The sequence below is a fragment of the Gossypium hirsutum genome, chromosome D02 (genome assembly GCF_007990345.1).
Source record: "Gossypium hirsutum isolate 1008001.06 chromosome D02, Gossypium_hirsutum_v2.1, whole genome shotgun sequence".
Lineage (NCBI taxonomy): Eukaryota > Viridiplantae > Streptophyta > Magnoliopsida > Malvales > Malvaceae > Gossypium > Gossypium hirsutum.
In genome coordinates, this window is record NC_053438.1 from 67,256,982 (window position 1) to 67,274,650 (window position 17,669).

The 17,669-nt window shown below is 33.4% G+C and overlaps 4 protein-coding genes across 7 annotated transcripts; all 4 read right to left on the reverse strand.

Annotated features, from left to right (window-relative positions):
- Positions 1–524: 524 nt before the first annotated feature.
- LOC107909012 (GEM-like protein 4) lies at positions 525–1,713 on the reverse strand. Its single transcript, XM_016836377.2, has 3 exons — positions 1,415–1,713; positions 1,236–1,316; positions 525–1,144 (listed from the first exon to the last, which is right to left on the reverse strand). The coding sequence occupies exons 1-3, from the start codon at positions 1,548–1,550 to the stop codon at positions 675–677; spliced, it is 687 nt and encodes a 228-aa protein (XP_016691866.1). The 5' UTR covers positions 1,551–1,713; the 3' UTR covers positions 525–674.
- Positions 1,714–4,056: 2,343 nt separating this feature from the next.
- On the reverse strand, positions 4,057–5,728 carry LOC121203163 (GEM-like protein 4). Its single transcript, XM_016836374.2, has 3 exons — positions 4,955–5,728; positions 4,776–4,856; positions 4,057–4,671 (listed from the first exon to the last, which is right to left on the reverse strand). The coding sequence occupies exons 1-3, from the start codon at positions 5,235–5,237 to the stop codon at positions 4,202–4,204; spliced, it is 834 nt and encodes a 277-aa protein (XP_016691863.2). The 5' UTR covers positions 5,238–5,728; the 3' UTR covers positions 4,057–4,201.
- Positions 5,729–5,894: 166 nt separating this feature from the next.
- On the reverse strand, positions 5,895–10,198 carry LOC107909013 (uncharacterized). Its single transcript, XM_016836378.2, has 6 exons — positions 8,380–10,198; positions 7,967–8,243; positions 7,625–7,891; positions 7,443–7,490; positions 6,825–6,854; positions 5,895–6,679 (listed from the first exon to the last, which is right to left on the reverse strand). The coding sequence occupies exons 2-6, from the start codon at positions 7,973–7,975 to the stop codon at positions 6,509–6,511; spliced, it is 525 nt and encodes a 174-aa protein (XP_016691867.1). The 5' UTR covers positions 7,976–8,243; positions 8,380–10,198; the 3' UTR covers positions 5,895–6,508.
- A 101-nt stretch (positions 10,199–10,299) lies between these two features.
- Positions 10,300–15,489, reverse strand: LOC107909010 (transcription factor SRM1). Of its 4 annotated transcripts, XM_041089056.1 has the most exons (4): positions 15,371–15,489; positions 13,833–14,086; positions 13,356–13,760; positions 10,300–11,143 (listed from the first exon to the last, which is right to left on the reverse strand). In XM_041089056.1, exons 3-4 carry the CDS (start codon positions 13,739–13,741, stop codon positions 10,657–10,659), a joined length of 873 nt encoding a protein of 290 aa, XP_040944990.1. In that variant the 5' UTR covers positions 13,742–13,760; positions 13,833–14,086; positions 15,371–15,489; the 3' UTR covers positions 10,300–10,656. The 4 variants fall into 4 exon arrangements, with proteins under 4 accessions (XP_040944990.1, XP_016691860.1, XP_016691862.1 ...); XM_016836371.2 differs by having other exon boundaries at positions 13,356–14,086; XM_016836373.2 differs by lacking the exon at positions 15,371–15,489 and having other exon boundaries at positions 13,356–13,751; positions 13,833–14,463.
- Between the last annotated feature and the right edge of the window lie 2,180 nt (positions 15,490–17,669).

Sequence of the window (17,669 nt, forward strand, 5' to 3'; positions counted from 1 at the left end):
CTTTTATTTAATAGCTTTATGTTGGTTATATTTATTTAGTTATTATTGCTATAAATATCTAAGTGAGTTCTGTCTAGTTGTTGGGTTTTAAGCGGGACCATTGTGACCCCTCCAATTTAACTGGGAATTTTCTTAGTATAATTGTTGGCATAATAATTATCTAAATATTTCTGATAATATTGTTATTAATATTATCGTCGCTTCCGCAACAAGTTTGAGAACAATGTGCCTATTGTGTGTATGTGAATTAAGGGCAAAACTTGATCCAGCCCTTGAAACATGGAGACAGGTAGTGGAGTAGAACAATTTTAGTAAATGCTTGTTTCGTCCATCCCTAATGGAAATTGTGTGCCTCTGACGACAAGCACTACATTTACTTGATGCAAATTAACCATTGTTAAAATCACGTACAGATGTTTATCGTTGGGTCGCATTTAGGTGATGCCTGCAATTTGTGACATAAATCCAATTTAATCCAATCCAATCATACTAATAACATAAGGTAAAAAAATTGATGGGTTAGATTGCAACATAAAATAGGATTTAATTTTGATCCTTAATCAAGGATCATATATTCAATCTAGAACAACCTTTTTACATTTGTTACAGTGGTTTACTGTTACTCCTCCACATTTTATCAACAAAAAATCTCATGAAACATTTGTTCAAGCCATCTAGAAAGTGTCTACATCATCCAGTCTCTGTGAGATTGTCTGCTGTAGACATTTGAAAGCTTTATGATAATTCAAGAACCCCATGAACCAGATATCGAAACCATCCACTGTCACAATTTCCATGTACTTCTGCGATGGTTTCTTCATGTTTTCACTCTGGTTCACTCCCTTTATTTTCTCAAGTGGAACTACAACCTTGTAATGGACTCTCAGATATTCCCCATTTGCACAAGGGACTTTGATTGATCTCTCACTGCAAAAGGCAACCTTCTCAGACGAAATGAAAAGTAGGCCTGCAATAGGGCCTGCTGATGTTGATAAATAACATTGGCAAGCCTTCAATAGCTTCTCTCCTTCTCTGAAACTAAACAATTGCTTGAAAATCTTCTCCAACCCTCCTACTTGAAGAATCCTTGCCCCTAGACTCAACTTTCCCTTCACTGTTTCACTAATCTTTGTCCCCAATCTAACTGCAGTTTCAAAAAAAGTAAACTTTAGCTTTCATTGCACTTTAATCTTAAGAGACATTAATATATCTGATAGCATGAGAGTGTTTCATACCATGCTCTCGGACGCCATGGGCGAATGTATCAGCTTTCTTCCCTAGCAAGTTCATCCTTTTAAGTACAAAGTTTCCTTTGCCTGCAATTACAAACAGTTTCCCATTAGAAAAAGAAACATCTTTTATTACCATGAAATTCCCATATCCACCATTACTAAAGATTGAAAGGGAGACCTACTTTTTGTTGACCCTTGTGATGAAATGTGGTATTGACCAGCAACATCAGGTAAGTATTGCCTTGATGTTCTTCTCTCAACTCCATATGTTGTTGCTTTGATTGGAACTCCAACTTGTTCAAGTAGCTGATTCTTCATTTTTTTTTATTTTTTTATTTTGATGAAAGAAATGGAATACAATGCCTACAAGCTGTTGAATGTTTCTTCAGGTACTGATGAATCTTGTTTTTTGGCAAATGGTATGTATTTAAAGGGCATATTGATGTGGAAGTTGAATCCAACTTTTTGGCTGCATGAGTCGCCAATAGCTCATCACTTTCAAAAGTTAGAATTTAAAAGAAAAAAAGATTATAAGAAGATTTGGTCTCTTTTAAGAAAAAGGATGTCGTGTAAAGGTTCAAAATCCTTCTTGATGAAGTCCTCGAATATGTTTAGTAGTCCAAACTCTAATATGAATATCCGATACAGATGTGCCCGATACCTTTTAGGATAATTTCTCTATACACATCCAAAATGTGTAGATAAAAAACACAGGTAGATAAAACAACACACATATCAAACACAGGTAGATAAAAAAACACCCATAGGAAAGATCATAACTATAAAAGGAGGCAACCATAGTCTATACAAAGCGGCAGTGCAGTTCAAAAATATAAAACAATACCCTGTATAGTTGAGACAACCTTTTAAAATAACTTTATTCTCGTTCACTGACTCTAAAATGATGTGGCATTGAAACTTTCTGATGTCTGCCACTCCTTTACTACTAAGATATAAAGAAAGAGAAGCAAGGAAAGATTCACATCAACCATCACAAATTGTATACTAAAAGATAGGATAACAATAATTTCATCCATGACCAGGTGAGATCAACTGTGATGCTCAACAGCATCTTTCTTTTTTTAATAATGGACATTTTAAAGATCTCAAAGTAGTAGCTCTCTCCAAAGTTGGTAGGTATTATCTTAAGTTGGATTTCTTTGTTTAAGAAATCATAAATGTTGGTATTTCATATTATTTTCACAATACTTTTGATGATAACCGATTGGTAAGTAATGATTAATTTGCTCTGCACTTTGTAGTTCTCTCTACTTAGCACTGGTAATCATTTATAAGTAAAAAGATTGTAAGTGATGGATATGTAAATAGCTCAAAATTTTCCAAATTTATTATGTACTTCTCATGCTCCAGGATTTATCCATACAATCGCTTTTGCCCTCTCTTTTCCTCTTTTACAGTTAATCCCTTCAAGGCCAAGAATTATAGCTAAATCTTCAGGCTCTTTCCCTTTTATTTTCCTCTGTCAATGAAGGGATCTTTAAAATCTTATGAGCTTCTATATGTAATGAAAAGGGTGATAAAGTGAGGTTTCCATAAAGCAACCATGTTTTGAAAAGGGTATGAACTATGGGATCCAACGGTCAAACAAAAGAAGCAACCAAACCAAGCCAGATTTTATATGCTTATGTGGAATGCATTCTTTTAAACATTCTTTAATTTGTAATCCTGAGGTGGAAATGAATGGGGAGTAGGCCATGTGATATAGAGATTTAGACTCACATTACCTGCTTTTTTCCAATGCCCAAATCAGCAATCAAAAAGCAACACAAGAATGAAGGCAATTCGAGGCTGGTTTTTGTCAACATTTTTCTAGGAAAACATAGCATAGGATGATTTTGGACTTTAATGTTGTTTGCTGAAGTAAAACTGCCACATCAGGAGCATTCCCCACATGGCATGATGGCATTAGGAGTCTAGATTCTGAGTCTTTAAATGAAATCAGTAAAGTTGTTAATAGGGCGGCAAAGGGGTTGCCTGGCTTTCAAAGGTGCTTGCAACACGAAAAATGAAAAATTGGTAAGATGACATTAGTATAATCTCTGGAACTTTAAAACTTCATTATCGTATTTCAGTCTGAGAACAAATTTTATGCAAAAGTCATTAGCAGAAATTGCTTAAATATGTCTAGTAAATGCTTGTTCCGTACAGACCCTTTCATTACCATCCCTAACGGAAGTTGTTTGCCTCTGATCACAAGCACTACTTTTACCTGATGCAAGTTAACCATTGTTAAAATGACATAGATGTTTATCCTTGGGTTGCATTTAGGTGATGCCTGCAGTTTCTCCAATATCTCATACTATAATACAATTAGTTGTATGAGAAATTTTCATGGAAACAAAGTAAAAAAAAAAAACAAAAAGAGGCGTTTGCGAGTCTAATATCTCAAACCCACCCACCTGTGAAAAACAGTACAAATCCCAACAGAAATCTACCTTGAATTAATCATGAAACATCATATACTTGACCATATGCCAAGCAAGCCATAACAGAAAAAGCACCTTGAAATAGACATATTTGTTCTTGTGCTAATGGTTGCAATAGAGAAGGGAAGCAAAAATAGTTGCCAGAATGCTGTCCTACTCATAAATCTGCCACATTTGACTTGCCTATTCCACATATGCCTACATAAATGCATGTAAGTCCTCTCCCTGTGGCTTATTTAGAGATTAAACACATTACACACAATTTGTGGTTTCAAATAGCATATCTTATTCAGGCTACAATGGACAATTCTAGTATAAGTCAGACATGTTTGAGAACATATTCGCGCCAGATATAAAGAATCCCAGTAAAAAGGAAGTACAAATCAACATAAAATATATTTTGATTTTGATCCTTAATTAAGGATCGTATATTCAATCTACAAAAACCTTTTTTTACATTTGTAACAGTGATTTACAGATTACTGCTCCACATTTCATCGAGAAAACAATCTCTTAAGTCACCTAGAAAGTGTCTACATCATCCAGTCTCTGTGAGATTGCCTGCTGCAGACATTTGAAAGCTTTCTGATAATTCAAGAACCCCATGAACCAGATATCGAAACCATCCACTGTCACAATTTCCATGTACTTTTGACATGGTTTCTTCATGTTCTCACTCTGGTTCACCCCCTTTATTTTCTCAACTGGAACCACAACCTTGTAATGGACTCTCACATATTCCCCATTTGGACAAGGGATTTTGATTGATCTCTCACTGCAAAAGGCAACCTTTTCAGATGAGATGAAAAGTAGGCCTGCAATAGGGCCTGCTGTTGTTGATAAATAACATTGGCAAGCCTTTAACAGCTTCTCTCCTTCTCTGAAACTAAACAACTGCTTGAAAACATTCTCCAACCCTCCTACTTGAAGAATCCTTGCCCCTAAACTCAGCTTTCCCTTCACTGTTTCACTAATCTTTGGTCCCAATCTTACTGCAGTTTCAATAAATAAATAAATAAAGTAAACTTTAGCTTTCATTTCACTTTAATCTTAAAAGACATTAATTAATAGCTGATAGCATAATAGTGTTTCATACCATGCTCTCGGACACCGTAGGCGAAGGTACCAGCTTTCTTCCCTATCAAGTTCATCCTTTCGAGTACAAAGTTCCCTTTACCTGCAGTTACAAACAGTTTCCCATTAGAAAACGAAACATCTTTAATTACCATGAAATTCCCATATCCACCATTAGTAAATATTGAAAGGGAGACCTACTTTTTGTAGCCCCTTGTGATGAAATGTGGTATTGGCCTGCAGCATCAGGTAAGTATTGCCTTGAGGTTCTTCTCTCCACTCCATATGCTGTTGCTTTGAGTGGAACTCCAATAACTTGTTCAAGTAGCTGATTCTTCATTCTTTTTGGATGAATGAAATGGAATACAATTGCCAACAAGCTGTTGAATGTTTCTTCAGGTTGTGATGAATCTTGTTTTTTGGGAAATGGTGTGTATTTAAAGGGGGTGTAGATGTGGAAGTTGAATCTAGCTTTTTGCTGCATGAGTCACCATTAGCTCATCACTTCCAAAAGTTAGAATTTAAAAGAAGAAAGATTATAAGAAGATTTGGTTTCTTTTAAGAAAAGGATTTTGTGTAAGGTTCAAAATCCTTCTTGATGAAGTTCTCCAAGTCCAACATGGTCCATAGTCCAAACTCTAATATGAATGTCGAATACAGGCATATTCAGCATACATTCGAATACGGGTAAATAGAAAACACCTAGAGGAAAGACATAACTATAAAGGGAGTCGAGCAATTTAGAAACTGTCAAAAGCCACCTGAAAGCAGACTAATTTAATTTGGTTTAATTAATTTTGCAGGAAATCTATGGAAAAGGCATAGTCTGCCCGTATAGTTAGCCTTTTAAAATAGCTTTTTTCCCTTTTAAAACAGTTTCATACATGCAATTCAAATTCAATTTTTCATACACAATGATAAGTATATATAACCATCTTACACCACTTCATTTGAGTATATAACCAATAAAATTATTTAAAATGATAAATTATTAATATAATGTATTTTATTGCTCTTACTTATGACTTAAAATCTTAGATTAAGTGGCTCAAACTTTAAAGAGAAGTTTAAAACGAACCAATATTTGAAAGATCATTTTGATGCCAACTTGCCATATATACCAAAAATGAAAATTCATTGGTAAAAGTGAAATCAGCTATCAAACACCAAAGAAATTAAAATACACAAATACGTATCACCATTACAACCCTGATAAAAAAAAATAACACCAGCACAAAATACGTCAATAATTCAAACACAAGAATCATAGAGCTCATCTCCGACGGTAACTGTAACAGCATGTGTTGAAACATTCTGATTTCCTGTGAACTTTTTTCTTATTTGTTAGTCCTATTCAACATGTGTTGAGAAAAAAGCAAAATAGGCAAATAGTTTCGTCAGCAACAGATTATCAGCAAATTCCACTATAAAACCACTTTTCTTAGCCACGTTGAGGGTCGCTGCCCACTTCTTCAACATGTCCCACTTGCTATACTCAAGTGTCAACTCTTCCCATCTCCTTTACCCCGGCACAAACCAGAAGTAGACTAACCTTATGAATATCAGCAGTAGCTTCCCGACAAGCCTTTTCAATCCGGGTTGCAATAGGTTCAAGGTAATCCGGAGGTCTCCCCCAGCCAGTGTCCTTCAATGCTAGTTCTAACCCATCGTAATCTGAAATACCCAATTCTTTGTTGTTTTCGTAATAAAGTTGACTTATCAATTCACATAAATTAGACCGCAACTCCTCGAGACTCACAAAACTTCCGTTGCCTTGATCAACAGGACTAGCAAGACCATTGGTTTCAGTACTAAAAAAGACAGTAGCGTCTCCCTAGTCGGCAAATTTCTGTGGTCTTGATCAACAGGAATAACATGACTATTAATTTCAGTACTTTCTCCTAACCATGGAAATTCTGAAGAAAACTGAAATAACAAATGTAGAAAACATGTTATAATTTCCTATTAATCATTAAATATATTACAAACAGAAGATGGATGGATGGATGGATGGATGGATGGATGGATGTGTGTGTATGTGTGTGTGTGTGTGTGCGCATGTGTGTGGTACCTTTGTTTTCAGAGTCTCCACGCTGAACTCCTGAAATTAAAGAGAAGGATAAACAAATCATCAAGATGGAGAGATTTAAACATGGGCAAGTTGAAGAAATACTCGACACATTGAGATCTGATGCACTGCAGAAAACGGAGAGGCACGAGAGATATGGTCTGATCATATTAGGGTTTCTGTTCTAATCGTAATGAAAATCTAAGTCCCATGTTTGATACGTATTCAAACACAGGTATGATGTACAATCCTTCAAAAGTATTCCTAATACATAGAAAGCCTTGTGCAAAAAGTGAACATAGCTGATACAGACGATTGAATCTGAGCAATGTTCTAAGAACCAGACTGGTTCTCAGCTCAACCACTTCAGCAATAATTAAATAGAAATAAAAAAAATCCATAGCCGGTTGAATCATCACTTCTCTTTATTCCAATTTCAGGTTTTTTACATGTTCATAGCTCTTTACTCTATTTCCAATTATACACCACCGATCGGACCATCAGTTCCCACTTCAACTGGCAAGTCCAATTTGGTTTTGACAATGCTAAATCTGAGTAAGATTGATGAAAAAGACTTTTTGTCCAGTGCAAGAGGAAGACACTACGAAAATGTACACATACCATACTTCCGGAGAAGATTGCGTTAAGGTTGCCTGTATTGGTTAAGTCCTGAATAAAACCAAATATAGAAAGTTAGCATTGAAGATTTAGAAGATAATTAAACTAGAAATTAGATTAGCGCGGAATGAAATCAAACTTTAATTAAATTTGTTAAGAGTATTTTAATATTAACGTGAACATACCTTTAGCCGTTGTTCATCTAAACCTTCAATTTTCTCTCCTACAGCAAGTAATTCATTCTTCGCGTTTCCCTCTGTTAAAACTCCGTTCTTGTAGCTGCTCTTGATTAGCTGGAGTTTTTGCTTTTCGGTTTGGATATCAGATCGCACTGGCCATTGCGTTTTGATTTGCTTGAGAGTGCCGAGAACTTCTGGTAAGAGATGAGAAGCATTATTGGCCATCATCGTTTGAACTACCAATATAACAGATTCCATGTCTGCCATCTTGCCCTTCATTTTACCAAGACAACGAGTTAAAAAACAACGCATGAAAAAAAAATGCAAAAGCTCAATTAGGAGACTGACGTTCTTCATCTTTCTGTCAATTCGATCCTTGAGAACTTTCACGATTTTCTCCACAGATTTCTCGCGACAAGCTCTTCCAAATTGTTTTCCGGAGGATGTTTCTCGGAAGTCGATGCTTCACCGGTATCAGAGATTCCCTCACGCCGGCGCCGTTTTTTTTCCGGAAAGTTATCGGAAGCCAATTCCTTGTTTTTCTTCCTTCCACTCGACATTGAAGGTCCACTCTGGGTTCCGTTTGGAAAATGGAAACCACAATTGTTGCTTGGGGACCGATATACTAACAAAAATCATATGAAATTTCTGAGTCCATTTTTTTAAAAAAAAAAAGACTTTCTGAAATAGAAAGAACTACCAAAACGAAACGAATAATTAAAGAAAATATACAAATTCAAAGAAATTTCAGTAGTACTCACTTGTAAATTAGAGTAGCGAAGGGCGGCCTTCCGAAAAGTACAGCGAAAGAAATGAAGGAATTTATTGTGGTGACTGAGGATTGATTATATAAAATGAATGCCATTGGAGAAAACTCGAGCTGTAAACTGAAGTGAGTAATCCCTTAAGCGAGTCAGTAGAGAAAACTCGAGCTGAGATAACTGAAGTGAGAAGATGGCGAAAAACCTGAGCTTGCACAAAATTTTAGGCCCATTTTTTAGTCAGACTGGACACAGGTCTAAAAGACAGCCTAACTTTTTTCCCTTTTACCGACTCTAAAAAGATTGGGCATCGAAACTTTCTGATGTCTGCCACTCCTTTAGTACTAAGATATAAAGAAAGAAAACCAAGGAGAGATTCACATCAACCAACACAAACTGTATACTAAAGATAGGATAACATGCAACTTGCACTTGCACTATATTGTGGATTTGAAGTTGAGTATAATCGGTTCATGTAATTACTTTTAAAAAGTGACATCTAATAAATTTGGGTTTCGAATCTCATGATTTTTAATCCCTTCCTCTTATCTGCAAAATGCAGTCCTTTGTATATTTATATCTGTGATAATGCAGTGAGAGTGACTTTCACAGTCAATGATGCTGAGGAATTATTTAAAGAATGTCATCCATGACCATGTGAGATCAACTGTCATGCTCAACAGCATTTTTCTTTTTTTAACAAAGGACATTTTAAAGAGCTCTAAGTTGTAGCACTCTCCAAAGTTATTGGGTATTATTTAAAGTTGGATTTCTTTGTTTAAAGAAATTATAAATGTTGGTATTTCATATTATTTTCGCATTACTTTTGATGACAATAATGATTTATAAACTTTGTAGGCTCTGAAAATAAGTAAAATGACAAGTGATGCATTTGTAAACAGCTCAAAATTTTCCAAATTTGTTATGTACTTCACATGCTCCAGGATTTATACATACTATCTTGTTTGCCCTCCCTTCTCTTTTTCACAGTTAACCCCTTTAAAGCCAAGATTTATAGCTAAAATCTTCATGTTCTTTCCCTTTTATATTCCTCTGTCAATGAAAGGATGTTTAAAATCTCAGGAATTTCTAAATGTGATGAAAGGGGTGATAAAGTGGAGTTTCCATAAAGAAACCCAGTTTTGAAAAGGTGTGAACTATGGGCTCCCAATGGTCAAACAAAAGAAGCAACCAAACCAAGCCAAGTTGTATATGCTTATGTGGAATGCATTATTTTTAAACATTTTTTAATTTTGTAATCCTGAGGTGGAAATGAATGGGGAGTAGGCCATGTAATATAAAGATTTGGCCTCACATCACCTGCTTTTTTCAATGCCCAAATCAGCAATAAAAAAGCAACACAAGAATGAAGGGAATGAAGGGCTGGTTTTTGTCTACTTTTCAACGAAAAATTCCCTGCATAGCATGATGTAAAACTGCCATATCATGGCCACATCAGGAACATTCCCCACATGGCATGATGACATTAGGAGTCTAGATTCTCGGTCTTTACATGAATTCAATAAAGTTGTTAATAGGACGGCAAAAAGAAAAGTTGGTAAAATAACATTAGTGAAATCTCTAGAATTTTAAAAGTTCATTATGGTATTTCAGCCTGAGAACATAATTTACGCAAAAATCATTAGCAGAAGTTGTTTAAATAAGTTTAGGAAGAATATACCTATCGTGTGAAAATGAATTATGGATAGCAAAACCCGATCTGTCCTTTGAAATGTGTGCCTGTGACAACAAGCACCACATATACCTAATGGAAACCAACCATTATTGAGAACAAATGGCAGTTTATTTTACCTTGAATTAGTCTTCAAATCATATAATAGACCACCTGCCAAACAACTCGTAACAGAAAAAGCCCATTGACCAGACATGTTCTTAAATCATTAGATATAGGAGTATATATATTATAAGCTGCTCTTAATAGCAAAATATGTAAAAGGTTATTTTACAGCTTTTGCCATACAATTTCTAAGCATTGACTAGTTCTAATGCTAAAAAGGGGAAGGGAAGAAAAAGAAAGTTTTCAAAATGCTGTCCTACCCATAAATCTGTCACATTTAACATTAGCCTATTCCATAGTTGCCTACATAGATACATGTAAAATTCTCCTGCTATGGCTTATTTAGAGATTAAACAAATAACAGACACACCTTGTGCTTGCAAATATGCATATCTTATTCAGGCTAAAATTGAAAACCCTGTAACCCAATATCCGCACAAGTAGTCTTCTGTCCATATATTTGGCAGCTAAACTGTATATTACCTATGACTATGAGCGGTTGAATGCGGCATTGGGTATGTTGCAGGACCCATGTTCATCGGTGCACCAGGAACTGTGACTCCATAACCCATATGTGCTGAGGCAGGAAGATTCACTGGCCTTCCAACTGCAGAGACAAGGGGACCTCCTATTGGTTGCCCTATAGTTGGAGCACCATACATGCCAACACCAGGCGGTGAAGCGGGATGTCGAGAGGTCTGTTTGGCTGATTTTGCAGAGGAACCTCCAGCTGCAGCACCATTTGATTGACCAGTTATTGGTCCTTGAGATGCTATGTCTCCATTGCCAACACTGGTAATATCATGGATGCTAGATCGCCTCCTATCTTTATTCATGGAGTTCAATCGAATGAAATATTTTTGAGCATGACTTGCCACTTGTGTTGGCGTTCTTGTGACCACAAAGTTCCTAGATATGCTTCGCCAGTCACCTTTCCCGTATTTTTCCAAACCAAGAAGAAATAACCTGTTTTTCAAGATAAGAAGATAGAGTGACTAAACATACCTTTGAAAACATAATATGACAGGCCTAAAACAAACTATAGATTCCGGGTTACGGACATTTCCTCAGGACTAGGAGAAGGCATTATAGACCAAATAAAGCTAAAGAATACGCTCTGTGACTATCAAATTAAGCGATGCTAATTCATCAAGAGAAAGGATACAAAACATTAAAGAAAAGAAAGAAAAAAAGAAAAGAAAAGTTAACAACACCCTTAGCTCTTTTAGTCATGTGCCTTTTCCAATATTTCAATTACTTAAGCACGGTAAATTCTTGTGCAATGATGGACCTTTATATAATTCAATATACTGTATATGTCAATGATCACCATGCACAAACTTTGACACACCAAGATATGTTTTTAGTGCATACAAAATTCGTCAACACTAAGTTAAAAGGAAGTTTAAGATAAAGCTTAAGCCTTAAGCATAGACAGAGAATCTACTTCACATCCGAACCGTCGAATGAAATCATTATAGTTGTAAACACTTACAGGTGTAACGTATCGCAAATGTTAAAATACACAAACTACTTCATAGACGCCACTAATAGAATTATCAACCCCCAGACTCTATATCAGTAAGTTACAGTTAATTTTGGAAATGGGAATTAATCAGATGACTAGCAAGGAAAGTCTTTATCAAGGAATAGAAAATTCAACCAAACAACTCATTATTATAGCTCAAATTCAACAATTATTTCTAGTCCCTATGATTTTCTATGAGGGTTCCAAGCCATGACAACATGTTCTATAGCTTTCACACATTTGCCTCCAGTTTGGGGCAGCTAACCTTTGATGGTTGACCTTCACCATTTTGTCACTGGTTTTATAACATGACCAAATACACCCCAACAAGAGTGCATCGGCAAGCCATTACAAAATATAAACCTTCTGATAAAACTTGCATAAAAACATGACTATGATGTTTCATTCCATTTCCTTCTTAATTTAGATAGAATGCACCTTATTTACATTCTTAGATGGTGACCATTCATGCACAAGTTCAAGAGTGGGTTGTTCAAGTATTAGGGTAGTTTGGAAAACCTGCATGGATGGTCACTACATTTACACATTTTTCACTTAGCTCACAAAACCTTCTAAATTATATATGATATGGACACCTTAATAAAATTTGTTCAAATAAATGAGGAAATGACAGCATAATTACTATTTAAGCAACCATGCCATTTTAAAAAATCGATGAAGATTTTTTCCTTCTCATTTTTTCTTTTTCTTTTCTTTAATGATGTTCATCATTCGTAGATTTCCCACTCTAATAAAACCAAGAAACAACAAAGAGAAGAAAAGAAAAGAAATGGAAAACAAAAGTTGACAGAATTTTTATAAGTGGCTCTTCAAGCAGCTATAATATTTTGTCATTTATTTGGACGAATCACTTATGGTGAAGAACTCAGTTGAGATTAATAGAATTTCACTTAGCAAAATGGGAAAAGGGTAAAACTTTGGGGAGCATCTGTGAACTTTGCTCAGGTTGAACTGCTATAAATAGAACCAGGCATAGGTTAGTATTATTTTCACTAACTTTTTTCTTATACAGTGGTGTCACCCACGTTAGTCAACTAAGAAGGCTAAAGTTAATCCACAGATAAAGGCCATGAGATCATCCAGGTGGCATTTAAAGATAGTATAGTTGTTCTCTTTTAGGGTATGGTTTTTCAGGAAAAAAGAAAATGAACAACCAGCAACCACCGACAAGATCTCTCTTCCAATGGTAACACAGAATTTCCCTTTTCCCTTCAGTTATTTCACATCATTTCAGGATATATCCTTCTATTGGCCTTCCACAGGCATCAGGATCTTCACAGTAAAGCACAGCATTATAACCTTGAATAAGAAAGCCATGTAGAAGATCCGAGCTTCCTAACAACTAATTAACAATAATCATCAGAGGGACTTTTTATGGGTGAAAAGTAACTTTGGCAACCCTTTTGTCAAATAAAAATCAAAGATTCTAAACATGAACAGGATATAAGATTCCAAGATAATCAAACCTTAACAAACGAAAGCAATTATTAAATATAAAGAGTGAAAAGAAAACTATGTATTAAAGTTAGACGGTGCAAAATAAAACTTAATCAAGATACTTCTAAAGGTGCATAGTCAATCCAAATGAAAACAGAAAATAAAAAGAAATTTAAACAACAACGAACTCACCTGTGTTCATCCTCTGTCCAAGCAATCCCCTTACGACGTTCCTGATCCGACCTTGAGTTCTTACTCCCGTGATTTGAATCATTGTTACAATGACCTAAATGGCTGCTTCCCTTCTTACCAGTTCCTTCATCACCGGCATGGCCAGTTGAACCCTCAAAAGAATTATAAGGCGGGAGAGGCACACAACCAGATACAATCCGGTTAACATCATCCTCTAGAAGCTCATAGTGTTCTTTAATCTCTTTCAAAGTTTTCCCAGGTACATCAGCCGCAATTTTCTCCCACCGATCCAAAGAGTCCTCGGGATAAGTTGCAAGGGCATTCTCAAATGCCTTATCTTGCTCCCTGCTCCACTCGGAGGTGTTGACTGCTTCCTCCACAGTCATCTAGGCTTGTCTGAATCCACTATCCAGAATAACAGTAAGATAGAAATGAATTCCGCTAAACTTCCAAATTAAGATAGTTTGTAATCCATACCATGAATTTTCAAGAATACTTCCGAGGTAATTTCAAAAGTGTGCTTTCTCTAACAATAGATCTAATGGAATACTTAAAATTATGGAGAAGCAGGGATGCCGTGCAAAAGAGAGAAAGTAGACCCAGAAAAGGCCAAGCAAGCAAAACCAGAGATGAAGTCCGATAAAATTCAGAAAGCTCCAGTGGAGTATATGAAGAATTCAATAATGATTAGCTCCACAGTTCAAAAAATTGGACTCTAGTGAATTGCTGACCTATTGATGAATGAAAAGGCATAAAAATTTAGTTAGACATCAGAAATATCCTAAAGCTAATAAAATAGCATTTTGAATCATTAACGAATAGAAATTAACAAACAGTGAATTCATCAGTAAGATGTTTTTGATTGTGAAATTTATGAAAGGGACAATGCAAAAAACGAATAAAGAAAACTCCAGAAAGTAATTCAAGTTGCAATGCCTAATTTGAACAAAAATTCTACTTGATAACAACAGTTTTAACAGCACAGCCCCACATAAAAGTTATCTTGCTACAACCTCACTCTTTTCAATTACAGAAAATGCTATTTTTAATGTTAACTAGGGTTCTTATGTTAAATTTAAGCAAATCTAATGATATTCTTTTTTGTTCACAATAGAACAAAAAAGAAATGAATAAAAAGCTCAAAACTACAATTTGCATTGAGGAGGGTACTTGAAGTTTCAGTGTTTTACAAGTTTCATTGACAAGGGTTTTTAAAGTTTGTGTTAACAATTTGGGATTTAGGGCAATTGATTCATAGGTCCATAAGAAATACATTCTGTGATTCAAAACTTTGCAATCCTTTAAAAAAAAGAGAGAGGGAGAGAAAGTCAGTATTTTATGTGAATTAAGAAAAATCAAAATTAAAAACAATAAACAAAAGGAATTTGGATGGTTGCCATGATTAGCAAACAACCATCCTAATAAAAAAAAAGTTAAAACCCAGAAATCAAGGCTTCTTCATATAAAAATATCTGATTTCTAATATTTTAATTCTCCATTTTTCAATTACTGAATCTTCAGTTCCTTGGGCGAGAATTAAAAAAGAAAAATCACCTCAGATTACTAGCTGTCTCACTAAGTCATTATTCAAAAACAAAATAGAATAACTGCAGAAAACGCCATAGAATGAAAGAGCATTTACTACTATAGGACTGGCAGTGACACTATCACCATTTCTGACAATTTAACCGACGCTCAGATAAAAACTTTTATTATCTGTTTTTCCTAATTGCGCAAACAGCATCGAATCAAACAACGAAAAAATATCAAAATCTTGCGTTTTTGTTTTTTTCTTTTAAAGGAAAATCTCTGTGATATAGTTCAAGTTTACTTATTATGAAGAGTGAAATTAGAGCCTGATAATAACAAATTGGTATTAATTGAAAAAAAAGAAAGAAACAGATAAGAAAAAGGAAAAAACTGAAAAAGGCAAAAAGAAAAAAATTTAAAGAACGATGTTGATGGGTTATCCTGAAAAATTCACAACTTGCAGGATGGGTCATTTTGATACTCACTTCAACAGCTAATTTCTTTCAAATAAGACAGTTGGGTATGAAAAGCGCCGAAACCCTCTTTCAAGTTGCTCACTCGAGAATCTGCGTTTTCCCATGAATTGCTGACAAGATAATAATGTGTGTATATATATATACATACATACACAGAAAGAAAGAAAAGAAGAGGGAAAAATTTTCAAAGAGGAAAGAAAATTTTTTCCCTTAATTATCGATGAAGAATATATAATTGGTTAAAATGTGCTACAAGATCCTATACTCTTCATATATTTATAATTTAGTCCCCTTGTTTTATGTGTTGAATTTAACAAAAAAAATTAACAACTTAACAATTAACCTGAATTTTGAAATATGAAATAGTAGAGAAACTAAAATTCTAAAAATAAAAGTACAAAAACTAATTTCTAAATTTATAAAGAGTACAAGGTCCTATAGCATATTAACCTACTTTCTTTTATCTGTTTTTTTTCCTTAACTGTTTTGTTATTTTTCAAAATATCATACCAATAAATTTAATAAAAAAATATCATACCAATAAATTTAATAAAAAAATTAACAATGTTAACAATTAAACCTGAATTTTGAAATATGAAAAAGTAGAGAAATTAAAATTTTAAAAATAAAAGTACAAAAACTAATTTCTAAATTTATGAAGAGTGCAAGGAGCTATAGCATATTAACCTACTTTCTTTTATCTGTTTTCTTTTCCTTAACTGTTTTGTTATTTTTCAAAAGTTGAATGATTGAAATGAAATCTAGGTAACTATTTTGTTAACTACTTCAAAGTTAAGTGACTATTGGTGTAATTTAACCTAGTTATAATTCATTTTCTGTTTGTTGTTCTGTTCATGGAATATAGCTATTTTAGGCAATGATTGAACTGTACTATTTAAGAAATTTTAAAAAAAATTACATTGACTTTATAATTTTGTAAAACATTATATATTTGTATAAATTTTAATATGTTAATAATTGATATTGTATAAGTGTTTATATATTTTATATTTATAATATTTATATTAATTTTTATGATATCATATTTTATCATACTTTGATTTTTTTTAAATATTGGTCAAAATTAAATTTAGGGGGGGTTAGTTTTGTAAAAAATGATTTAGAACAAAATATATGAAAGTATATTTTGTGTTTGTTTCACCGAAAAAATTTAATTAATTAAAAATAATTTATATCATATCTACTCTTTTTTTACAAATTATAATTCATCCACAACTCATAAATAAGAGGATAATGTGTTTCAACGCATTCAAATCAACGTTTTTCTACATTGACAACAATACAATATCAATCGAACTAAGACAAAATTGGAAAAAGTAATTTCTTTTTTTAAATTGTCTTCGACTTTTAAAAAGTGTAAGACTATTTAAATAGGAATAATAACAATAAACTCTCTTACAAGAAACATAAATTTCAAATAAAAATTAACTTGAATCCAATAAATATTATTATAATAATATTTATAATTTTAATTTTCAAAACTATTTAATATTAAAATATTCATATCAATTGTTATAATTTTTAATATTATTAAACATACATATTTATAATAAATTATTAAAATAACTAATTTTATTTGTTGTTTTGATAAAATTTTAATTTTACAATATTATTTAATAATTAATTTCAACATAAATAATATTATTAATATTTTGTTGAAAATATTTTATTAATATTTTGAAAATAAATGTATAGATTATAATTTATAAATATTTTATAATATAAAATATGAATAATTTTAAGTTATTATTAAACAGTAATTATCGCTTTCAGCTCTAATGTACCGTTATCTATTTTAATACTTAATAATTAAATTTTAATTTAACATTAGTTATTATTAAATATATAAATAATATAATTATTATAATAAATTGTGTTCGTTAAATCACAATACTATAATATTTTGTAACGAAAATTTTATTTTATTTTTTTACTTTTCTCTTTGCTTTTTAAATGAATAAAAGTGGGACTCATCAGCTGCTTCTTTTACTTCAACTTTCAACAGTCAAGTAGCGGCTAGTAGAGATTTGTTTGCTAATACATAAAGTCCCATAACTCCTTCAGCCAAATGTCTCGTGACTAAAATTATATTTGATAATATCAAACAACAGGATTAAAATTTTCAATAAGAAGTGCCGATTTTGACATAAATGCTGATTTTAAAAATTAATTTTGATTTTGGGCCAATTTTTGGGATATTTTGGGGAATAGGTCGATTTTAGAGAGAATATGATATATTTTCTACTTATGTGGGGCGTGCTTTCCCAACAGTCGAAACTCCGGCGGC